Below are 12,172 nucleotides of genomic sequence, written 5' to 3' on the forward strand. Positions count from 1 at the left end.
AGGGATTATCTAGAGCAAGACAAATTTCATCCTTCTTTTAATTATGGAAAGAATAACTGACTGTAGCACACAAAATATGTAGAAAGCCAAATTATGTTTTGCAAGTTTTATATTACATTGTTTACAGTGGTTGTAGGCCCGTTGCTGCATTCCCGGCCCACAGCTCGCGGATCTCTGAACTGCCGGAGTCGCCGAATTGCTGGACTTGCCATCTTGGGTTCTGGTGCGCTTCCGGCGTCCCCTCAGTGAGTCTTCCGCGTGTCCCTGCGCCTCCATTTTGGCGCCCCTCCGCGCTTCCTCCTCCGCGCTACCATTACTAATAGACCACCCGGTTGTGGCTGCTGGCTCATCCTTCATCCCAGCGCGCTTCTTCATCCCAGCGCGCTTCTGCAACAACCAGCGGCGGCAGGCAGGATCCTTCCACACGGCTGTGCCGAGATCCTCCCGCACCTCTCCTGGGCGTTATCTCCGCGCCTTAGCACATCCAACTTGGCGGAGTCTCTAGGAGCGGCCTAGCTGGGTTCCTCCGCACCCCCTGTGTGATGACTCCTACGTGCCTCTAAGTGGCGCCACCTCCGTGCTCTACCCTCAGCGGAAGCCCGGAAGCGGCCTGGCTGGATTCCTCTGGATTTCTCCCCGCGTCCGGGATTACAACACCTCTGAGCCTCTAGTGACGTCACATCCGCCCTCCATCCCTGACGGAGGTCCTGGGAGCGGTCGGGCAGGACTTTTCCCCGCGCCCACTACTGCCTGAGTGAGCCTGGCTGAGTGAACCTGGCTGACAGAACCTGATCATCTAAAAGAGCCGACCATCTGGAGCTCAGCGGCTCTCTCGTGGTTTTCAGTCCGGCTGCGATCCAGCACCAGCGAAATTGTCATCTCAGGGCTGCTACCCCGTCTCCTAGTTGGCTGGAATTCTTGTTACAGCTGCTGCTACGAGACTGTCACCGGCCGCCACCATTGAATTGCCATCTATTATGTTATCGCCTCTACTACCGGAAAGGAACGTGAACTAACCTAATAGCAGATCCGAAGCCATTGTGGCGATCCTCAATCTAACATTTCCATTATAAGTCTCACATCAATTATACTCTGTGGATTCCCACAAAATTTATAGTCTCTTAACCTCCTGCCCCTGGGATTGATGTATTGGGGGGAGGGGGGCTAATTGGGAATTAAGTTATACCAACAAGACTAAGGATTGATTGTACAAATTGCACTGCTGTTGCACTGTTATTGCACTTTAGTACGACCATCTTTGGCCAACGCTGCTAACTCCCCAACCGCAGGCACTTTAACCATTTAATACAATCTACACTTTAAATACTGTGCACCTTAAGGCCATTAATCCTCCACCACAGCACTTTAGTTCATCAACTACGTGATAGTCTAGCGCACTTTAATAACTCTTAGCTCTAACAACTAGCACTTTAATACCTGCTGTTACTTGAATTCTAGTGACCGGACCAACGCCGTACCAGCGCTGCTCACCCATGTCGGCTCTCATCCCCTGGTATCTACTAATAGTATTTTTGGTGGACTGGGAAGGAGATAGAGGGTGGAACGGGTGGGGAGATCCTAGCAATAACAAAGCAGGGGTGGGAAAGGATTGGAATGAGGTAGTATGATTAAAGCGAAAGTCAACAGAGCAAAAAATCTGGAATGAATCATGGGTTGAAGCTATAAAATCGAAGTGCAATATGGAAGTAGAGGGATATTCCATTAGCCGAGGGGTCCCCATAGAAACTATAACGGGGAGGGGGAGATGCAGGAAAGGGAGACTGTCAATTCGGCCTAGAAATAGTAAAAATTCAACAACTCAAATTTGGCCTAGGGACAGAAGAAGAAATTTAACTACCTGTAATCGGTCTCCTGACGTGGTAAGTTGGTGTACCCAGGATGGCGGTCCCTCTGGGTTGAAGATGGTGCTGCTGAATGCCAGATCTGTCAACGGTAAAACATCCTTCATCCAAGATTTAATTTTGGAGGAATGGGCAGATCTGGCGTGCATTACGGAGACCTGGTTGGACGAAGCTGGAGGAGTAAATTTGACCCAGCTTTGCCCACCTGGTTTCTCCATACAGCACCAATCGAGATCTGGAGGGCGGGGAGGCGGAGTTGCGGTAGTCTATAAAAATTCCATCCCCCTGACCAGAGGCTCCATCCCGCAGTCAACTAATTTCGAATGTGTCCACCTGAGGGTGGGTGACCGGGACAGAATAGGGATTCTGTTAGTGTACCGCCCACCTCGCTGCACTACGGTCTCCCTACCTGAGCTAGCAGGGGTGGTCTCGAGCCTGGCATTGGAGTCCCAACGGCTTCTTGTGCTGGGGGACTTCAATGTACATGCCGAGACTACCCTAGGAGGAGTGGCTCAGGACTTCATGTCTTCCATGGCAACCATGGGGCTGTCCCAATGGGTATCTGGCCCCACCCACAGTGCTGGACACACATTGGATCTGATTTTCTGTCAGGAATGGGAGCAAGGTGGCGGTGTTGAGGAGTTGTCCATCTCTCCGTTGCCATGGATCGACCACTATCTGGTCAGATTTAGACTTACTGCACCACCTAACCTCTGCAGAGGTGGGGGACCCATTAAGTTGGTCTGCCCCAGGAGGCTTATGGATCCAAACGGATTCCTGATGGCTCTTGGGGATTTTCCCGCCACCTCGGTTGGTGATCCTGTTGATGCCCTGGTGTCTCTCTGGAATGGGGAAATGACTAGGGCAATAGACACGATTGCTCCGGAACGTCCCCTCTCAAGTAGCCGAGCTAAACCAGCTCCTTGGTTCACCGAGGAGCTGGCAGCGATGAAGCGAAGGAAGAGGAGACTAGAGCGCGTGTGGCGTTCGGACCTGAGCGAGTTAAATTGAACACAGTTTGTTGCCCTTCTAAGGGCATATGCTGTGGCAATAAAGGCGGCAAAGAACTCTTTCTTTGCGGCCAATATTGCGTCCGCAAAGAACCGTCCGGCTGAGTTGTTTCGAGTTGTCAGAGGTCTATTAAATCCCACCATTCCGGATGGGAACCCTGACAACTAGACGGCCCGCTGTGAAGCATTTGCTCGGTTCTTTGCGGACAAAGTTGCTTTGATCCGTTCCGGCCTGGATACCATATTAACGGCAGTCTCTGAGGATGTAGCACGAGCACCTGCTTGTCCGATTTTGATGGATTCATTTCAATTGGTGAAACCCGAGGATGTGGACAAGATACTTGGAGGAATGAGAGCGACCACATGCATCCTAGACACCTGCCCATCCTGGCTTCTAAAGGAGGCCAGAGGGGGATTGGCCGAGTGGGTGAAGGTGGTGGTTAATGCCTCTCTTCGGGAGGGCATCATTCCAGCCAGCCTAAAACAAGCTGTAATAAAACCACTGTTGAAAAAACCATCACTGGACCCCACTCAATTCGTCAACTATCGGCCTGTCTCCAATCTCCCCTTCTTGGGCAAAGTCCTGGAACGTGTGGTGGCCTCACAACTCCAGGTATTCTTGGTAGACACGGATTATCTGGATCCGGCACAGTCTGGCTTTAGGCCGGGACATGATACCGAGACAGCTTTGGTCGCCTTAGTGGATGATCTCCGGCGAGAGTTTGACGGGGGAGTGTGTCCCTGTTGGTTCTGCTGGACCTCTCAGCGGCCTTGGATACCGTCGACCACGGTATCCTTCTGGGACGCCTCGCAGGAATGGGCCTTGGTGGCACTGTTTCGCAGTGGCTCAGGTCCTTCCTAGAGGATCGTACCCAGAAGGTGTTGTTGGGGGACAACTGCTCGTCCTCACAACCATTGTCTTGTGGGGTCCCGCAGGGTTCAATACTGTCCCCCATGTTGTTTAACATCTACATGAAGCCGCTGGGGGAGATCATCCGGAGTTTTGGGGTGCGGTGTTATCTGTACGCAGATGATGTCCAACTCTGTCACTCCTTTCCACCTACTACTAAGGAGGCTGTCGAGGTCCTGAACCAGTGCTTGGCCGCTGTGTCAGACTGGATGAGGGCTAACAAATTGAAACTGAATCCAGACAAGACAGAGGCACTCCTGGTCAGTCGAAAGGCCGAACAGGGTATAGGGTTACAGCCTGTGTTAGACGGGGTCACACTCCCCCTGAAGACGCAGGTTCGCAGCTTGGGTGTTACCCTGGATTCATCGCTAAGCTTGGAACCCCAGGTCTCGGCGGTATCCAGGGGAGCATTTGCACAGCTTAGGCTCGTGCGCCAGCTGCGCCCGTACCTTGGGAAGTCTGACTTGGCCACGGTAGTCCACGCTCTGGTTACATCCCGCATAGATTACTGCAAAGCGCTCTACGTGGGGTTGCCCTTGAAGACTGCCTGGAAGCTTCAGATGGTCCAGCGCTCGGCAGCCAAGTTGCTAACGGGAGCGGCACTCAGGGAGCATACCACTCCTCTGTTGAGCCAGCTCCACTGGCTGCCAATTTGCTACCGGGCACAATTCAAGGTGCTGGCGTTAGCCTATAAAGCCCTAAACGGTTCTGGCCCTACTTACCTCTCCGAACGCATCTCCACCTATGAACCGACTAGGACATTAAGATCGTCCGGGGAGGCCCTGCTCTCGGTCCCGCCTGCGTCACAGGCGCGGTTGGCGGGGACGAGGGACAGGGCCTTCTCGGTGGTGGCCCCTCGGCTATGGAATGCCCTACCTGTAGACATCAGACAGGCCCCTTTGCTGCTGGCGTTTCGGAAGAAGGTTAAGACCTGGCTCTATGAACAAGCGTTTGGCTAATCAGTGCAACTGAATATAGGAGGATGGTAAAATTTGATCTCAGGAATGGCACAAGGATTACGAGAACGGATCTGATTTCATATTGAGGCGTTATGAATGGTTAATGATTGTTTGATTTTGTTGCTGTATATGATGTGTTTTAATTGTTTAGGATATTGTTGTGATAGTATTGATGTTATTGTGATCATTTTCATTGTGTAAACCGCATTGAGTCGCCTTATCAGGCTGAAAAATGCGGTATAGAAATAAAGCAAATAAATAAATATAATTACTATAGTTATTTTTTCTTACCTGAAGACAGCAATATAAAATATTGTTTTCAAAGCCAGATTGCAGTACGAACAAGAATTCAAGAACTACTAACTGCAAATATTACCTGAGCCATTCTTTCCTCTGAGCATCAGTGAATAGCCTTCATTTCCTGGATACAGATTCACGACAAGGCATGACAGGGTTTCTTGCATAATAAGTTTCTCCAATAAGTTCACATTTCGTCTCAGCTTCTGCTTTAAAATGGGTGCCACTCATGAAAACAGTGAATACTAAAGCTTACACCACTATAAGTAATTTCTCATAATTCTCATGCAAAAATCTACTTTTGCTTCATAATACATATTTTTATTTCAACAGGACAACATATATTTATATCATTATTTCATCATTCTCTGGATTTACACTGCATCTTTCTCCAAATTAAAAGTGAATAGAAATACATACTAAATACTAAAAATCAAAATAATCTACATAGGAAACTATGTGGTGAGTTTCGCTTTAGTTAGCAGGCAACTATGACTGCTGCCTAAGTCATTTCCATGGTCTAGAGGTTAACTGGGAGAACAAAATTCAAACAATTACACAAAATAGTATGTGCACTTTGGAAAAAGGTATTCTAAAGACAAAATACTCCAAGCAATATTTAATGCCACATTGCTCTCAAACAGACTAGGGGATTGATCACTTCATGATAAAACATTTACTATTATACACTTACCTTTATTTCAGGTTCTTTATCACATTCTTCTAGATAAAGTTCATACAATTTTTGAAATACTGATTTTCTAAAATAAAAAAATGAGTCTTTTGAGTATCAGGTCTAATGTAACAAACCATAAAGCTTGTAACCAAGTACACATCTTAGTCTTGGATTGCCCAGAATCCTGCTGTTTAGGTATTAAAATCTTCTCACCTTCCACTAGATGAATATTTTCTTTTGGGGGGCCTCTGACGTGCACTCTCGATGATATACTGAAAAAGGGCAAAAAACCTTAAGAGATGCACTAATACATAAGACAATTTCAGAGCCTTATCACCCTTAAAACAATGTATGTGGTATAATTAAAGTGTGAGTAACTTCCAAAGCTATTAAAAAGCTTTCTTTTACTACAGCAGTTATTTACCTTGAACTGGTTTTCTATACACCATACTTCTTCAACTGTAAGATGCCACTGATTGTAAGATGCACTCCATTTTTAGAGATGTTTATCTAGAAAGAAAGTGTATCTTCCAACTGAAGAAATACAAGCTTTTTTACATAAACAAAGGTTGAGAATATTTTAAAAGAAGAAATAGGGCATAGAGCAGTGTTCCTCAATCCCAGTGTTGGGATCCCTGGGGGGATCATTAGGCGGTGGCCGAGGGGTTGCCAAGGACCATGAGAAAATACAGTATTTTGTATGTCATGGGGATGCTGTGTTGGAAGTTTGGCTCAATGCTATAGTTGGTGGGGTTCAGAATGCTCTTTTATTATAGGTGAACTATAAATCTCAGAACTACAAGTCCCAAATGTCAAGGTCTATTTTCCCCAAACTCAAAGAGTGTTCATATTGAGTATTTGTGCCAAGTCTGGTCCAAATCTATCATTGTTTGAGTTCAAAGTGCTCTCTGGATGCAGGTGAACAACAACTCCAAAACTCAAGGTCAATGCTCACAAAACCCTTCCAGTATTTTCTGTTGGTTGTGGGAGTTCTGTGTGCCAAGATTGTTTCAATTCCATCGTTGGTGGAGTTCAGAATGCTCTTTGATTGTAGGTCAACTATAAATCCCAGCCACTACAATTCCCAAATGACAAAATGAACCCCCCCCCCAACACTATCAGTATTAAAATCTAGGTGTATCGGATATTTGTGGCAAATTTGGTCTAGTGAATACATCCTGCATATCTGTGGCTTCTTCTTTGTTTAAAGATAGGTTCTCCTAGACTAAACAATTTCTCATCAAGGTCAGCCTGTTGTTGTTGTTTTTTTTTCATTCTCTTTAATGGTGTCTTCCTTTCTTCTTTACTTTGTAAGATTCCTACTCTCTTTTTCTTCCCTTAGAATCAGTCTTTCCTTTCGTAATTGTGATGGGTTTTTATTTCTTAGCCTTTGTATTGGATTATCTTTTACAAGATTCTATTGTCACCAACATTCTTCTCTTTCTTTCCCCGGGCAAAGCCTTCCCCTCACCGTGGTTAGATTTCTCACTCACCTTTCATTTGAGTTCTCTCTCCTTTCCTCTTCCTTTTCATAGTTTTAAAATGTGCATCAGTCAGCTATTTTGCCAAAGCCCCAGCCAGGGTTTTCAGCTCGTCTTCTTGATGTTCACTTTACCCTGTGGGCACCCTTCCCAGGCCTTTGAGCCACCCCCCCCCCCCCCCCCCGCTTGAGGGGAAATGTCTCTTTGACCTTCAGGTTAATGCCCCTTGAGTTTTGCTGTCTCTCCAAACTCAATCTGTCGGTGAGAGGGATCTACACCCTCTACTCGACCCTTTAACAAGACTGGCACCGCCAAAAGCTCTCAGGGTGCCATGCCAGTTACCATGGCACTCCACCGGAAGAATTCTTTTTTAAGTGCTGGAACAATTGTTATACCCCATCCACTTGACTATCAAGTCAACAAACCACAACACTGGAAGAAAACCCTTTAAAAAATATCAATTTTGTTCATAATAAAACAGATTAAATGTTTAAAATGACTACAGTAAAATCTGTAAAACAATTAAGCAAAGCAATTGTAAGAATTTAGGCTTCGGAAAGTGAAATAGGAAATGACTGGGTAAGCAAAGAAGTATCCAGGTGATGGCACTCGAGGCCTGCTCAATTTCAACGAGAAGACAATTTCAGAAGGACAACAGAGAAGGCCCTCCTTCACAACAGTCAAATAAGCCTCCCTAGACCATGGGACAACAACCAGAGCCCCTTCCTCAGAATGCATGGAGAAGGCAGTTGCTCAGACAACCTGTTCTTGGGTTGCACGGGACCTTATAAACAAAAAGCAACATCTTGAACATGGCTTGGTATCTAACTCACAACCAGTGTAAATCTTTTTACATACATGTTATATGTGCAAGAGAAGAGGCAAACACAAAGCAGCATGGCTGATGCAACCTGTAAACCAAATCTAAGGGTAGATCAACACAGAGCCCATTATAGCAGACAATTGTGAAGTTATGAAAAGTGGATTACTGTAGCAGCATACCAGAAGAAGCTAATAGTAGGTGTGCTTTGCCAAACAGGCCACCTGAGGATCCAAATGATGCTGTCCCTGCAAGTGAAATAACTTCCAGGACAGGTAAACAACCCAACTCCTCAACCCAGGAACCACCTGTACACAGGAACTCTCTTTCAGGGATTCGGTTTTAGTTGATAATAAATAAATAAATAAAACTTTATTTATATCCTGCCCTCTCTCCCCAGAGGGTCTCAGGGGAATTAGCCCTTATTCAGCCAGAGACTCCTTCACATGTAACACCTGATTCAGATGTAACAAAGATGTAGAACTGAGTGTTATCTGTTTATGGATGCCTAAGCCCCAGCTCTCTGACTAGCATTCTCAACTGTTTCATGTAGATGTTAACATACAGACAAGACAGGAGTAGGCTTGTGGCATCCCACAGATTATATACATTATATATTTCTTTTTATAAGCATCAAAACCGAATAAGAAATTCTTAGAGCAAAGATAGCAGCTTTTAAAATAAGGGTTCCATTATCAGTCAGTTCTGAAAAATGTTCAGAGACATTTCTAACTGGTTGGTGAAAAAACAATTTAGACTGAAAAATCTTGGCATAAGTCATGCTTTCATTTTATGAGGGGATATTCATAATTTCATTTCAAGTCAAGAATATGATAGACTGTGATTGTTTATTTGCAGTTATGGTCTTTTACTGTAAAAGCTGTCACTTTTAATTTTACTCCAGGTACATTTACTAACAACTACTCTCTTCTATTAACAGAGCTAAGAGTTTAAATGTTAACATTAAGCTGTCATGTGAAAACAGAAGCAAAAGTTTCCAAACTCCTCTTCTCAGCCCTTTTAAAAGAGGCGAGGGCTGAGGGGAACATTTGGATCAGAATTTGTTCACATCATAACATTAGCGGTCTGCCAAAATGAGATCTATATATTCATGTTTCTAAAACAAATGTTATCATACACAGAACAGCAACAGCACCATCTAATCTGAGTATTTTAATCTTAAAGCATATGCATAATTCAAATGATCTACTTACCTCAGCACGATCCAGAGCACATTCTAAAGCTTGTTGCTACAAAAACAATAAAAGCTTTCTCAAATTAATATTACTATATAGAGTTCTTTAACTATCATATTACAAATGTTATTTTTTATAAATGAAATGATCACATCTATCAAACTAAATCTTTATATGACATATCAAATCTGCAATTCTTAAGGAGTCACTGGGAACTGAAATTAATTAGACTGCCATGACAGTTGTTTAAAGAATCTATTATCAACCATAATGCTATTACAGACAATCCAGAAAATACTGGTACAAGTTGAGTATCCCTTTATCCAAAATGCTTGGGACCTGAAGTGTTTTGGATTTTAGGGTTTTTTTAGGATTGCAGAAAACCTACATTTGCATTTAGGTACATAATGAGATAAATTCAAGATGGGACCTACATCTAAACATTAAATATATGTATGGGTTTCACATACACCTTACACACATAGGCTGAAGGTAGTTTTATACAATATTTTTTTAAAATGTGCATGAAATAAAGTTTGTGCAAATTGAAATATCAGAAAGTAAAAGTGTAACTGGAACCTCAATCCATGGCTGATATGAAATGAGAGACTCCCTCATGGCCACACAGAAGACTGGGCAACTTGGAAAGCACAGAACAGACTGCGCTCCACCACCACGAAATGCAGAACCAACCTTATGAAATGGGGCCACAAAGTGGAGTCCACAACATGCAAGTGTGGAGAAGAGTCTAAATATGTGGTTGTTCCAGTGTGACTTGCCAGAATAAGGAAAATTATCGGCAATATGCCCTCAGAATGCACTTTACTACTGGTTTAGGACTGACTGCGTCCCCTCATCTCTCTTTGAAAACCCTATACCAGTTATATCCTACCTTGTTCATGCCCAGTGTTTATTTTTAAATTTTTAAACTATTACATTTGGCCCAGCCATAGGTTTTTTAAATCCTTGTGTGTTACTCTATACTGTTTATATGTGACTAGCTGTGCCCTGCCACGCGTTGCTGTGGCCTATAGTAAAACTTATCAAAGTTGAGGTAGATATCTGGACTATTATGAAAGAGAGGTCCCTACCTATTCCTTCCCCCTTTTCCTCCCCCTTTCTCTCCTTTCTTCCTTCTCTACCTCTTTCTTTCTTTCCTTCTTTCACTACTTGGTTTCATCCTTCTCTCTTTCCTTCATTCCCTCCCCCTTTCTTCCTTTGCCTTTCTTCCCTCCCTGTTTGCTTCCTTCTTTCACTTTTTATTTCCTTTTATTTCACCACCATCATAACAATAACAATAATGCAATGCATTGCCTCTGGGACCTGACACCTCTCCCATTCCCCCTAAAAGGGTCTCATAGGAACAATAGCATAATAATAATAATAGAAATAACAACCTTTACCCGCCACGTGTTGCTGTGGCCAATCTTCCCTCTTTCTCTCCTTCTTTCCCTCCCTCCCTCCCTCCTTCCTTCCTTCCTTCCTTCCTTCCCATCTTTCCTTCTCCTCTTCTTTCTCTATCTCTTTCCTTCCTTCCCCCTTTTTCTTTCTCTTCTGCTCTCACTCTTTTCTTTCCTTCCATCTTTCCTTTTCTTTCCTTTTCTTCTTCCTCTAACTTTCCTTCCCCCTTTTTCTTTACCTCCCTTTCTCTTTCTTCCTTCTTTCCTTCCTTCCTGTCTTTCCTAGATTTTGACAGGGCGGGAAGGGGCGGGGTGGGGTTTGGAGGTGGCCTGAAGTAAAAGGAGGTAAGATTGGGGCAGGGGAGTGATGGAGCGTGGGGTTGCGTGTGTGTGTGCGGCAGCGGGCGGAGTGATGGAGCGTGGGGTTGCGTGTGTGTGTGTGCGGCGGCGGGGGGAGTGGGGTTGCGTGTGTGTGTGCGGCGGCGGGGGGAGTGGGGTTGCGTGTGTGTGCGGTGGTGGGGGGAGTGATGGAGCGTGGGGTTGCGTGTGTGTGTGCGGCAGGGGGTGTGTGTGTGCGGGAAGCGGCGCGGCGGGGCTTGGAGTGGGCATGGTTTCCGCAGAGGGAACGTTGGCCGGAAGGCCATGTGCGCGTGCCAGGGAATTTGCGGCTGGGCGCCAATGCGCATGCTCAGTTGTTTTGCCGTTTTGTGAGTGTGTTGTTGTGTTGTTTTTCATTTTGAGTAGATATGTTTGTACCTTGTGGGTTGTGTTATGGGCACGGGGATTTTGGTTAAGTTTCATTGGGGGATTTTTGAGTTTTGTTGTTTTGCCGTTTTGTGAGTGTGTTGTTGTGTTGTTTTTCATTTTGAGTAGATATGTTTGTACCTTGTGGGTTGTGTTATGGGCACGGGGATTTTAGTTAAGTTTCGTTGGGGGATTTTTGAGTTTTGTTGTTTTGCCGTTTTGTGAGTGTGTTGTTGTGTTGTTTTTCATTTTGAGTAGGTATGTTTGTACCTTGTGGGTTGTGTTATGGGCACGGGGATTTTGGTTAAGTTTCGTTGGGGTTTTTTTTGAGTTTTGTTGTTTTGCCGTTTTGTGAGTGTGTTGTTGTGTTGTTTTTCATTTTGAGTAGATATGTTTGTACCTTGTGGGTTGTGTTATGGGCATGGGAATTTTGGTTAAGTTTCGTTGGGGGGTTTTTGAGTTTTGTTTCCTCGTTGGATGCCCCTAACAAATTTATATATATAGATTCATATTAATTGTATTGTATTTATTGTTTTTGTTTACTGCTTCTGTTTATTGATGTACTGTTGGGCTTGGCCTCATGTAAGCCGCTCTGAGTCCCTTGGGGAGATGGTGGCTGGGTATATATAAATATTATTATTATTATTATTATTATTATTATTAAGAGCAAACCAGAGATCACCTATTACAATGCAATCTGAGCCCTGCCACACGAACAATTAAGGACCTTCTTATAGCAACACCAAAGGCACTCCAAGTGGCAAGCTAATGGTCAAAGGACATCTAATATAAAGCTAATTTTTTTTAAAAAAAAAAA

At 44.5% G+C, this 12,172-nt stretch overlaps 1 protein-coding gene across 14 annotated transcripts in view; it reads right to left on the reverse strand.

Moving 5' to 3' along the window:
- Positions 1–12,172, reverse strand: part of SUPT20H (SPT20 homolog, SAGA complex component) — a 101,964-nt gene that overhangs the window by 77,776 nt on the left and 12,016 nt on the right. For 12 of the 14 annotated variants that reach the window (XM_067464070.1, XM_067464069.1, XM_067464068.1 and 9 more), the window contains exons 3-6: positions 9,230–9,265; positions 5,928–5,986; positions 5,733–5,799; positions 5,118–5,247 (exon numbers count right to left, since the gene is read on the reverse strand). In XM_067464070.1, the coding sequence (XP_067320171.1) occupies positions 5,118–5,247; positions 5,733–5,799; positions 5,928–5,986; positions 9,230–9,265 (292 nt within the window). The remainder of the gene's footprint in view (positions 1–5,117; positions 5,248–5,732; positions 5,800–5,927; positions 5,987–9,229; positions 9,266–12,172) is intronic. The other 2 variants (XM_067464072.1, XM_067464064.1) reach the window with 1 other exon arrangement.

Source organism: Anolis sagrei, chromosome 2, assembly GCF_037176765.1.
Source record: "Anolis sagrei isolate rAnoSag1 chromosome 2, rAnoSag1.mat, whole genome shotgun sequence".
Lineage (NCBI taxonomy): Eukaryota > Metazoa > Chordata > Lepidosauria > Squamata > Dactyloidae > Anolis > Anolis sagrei.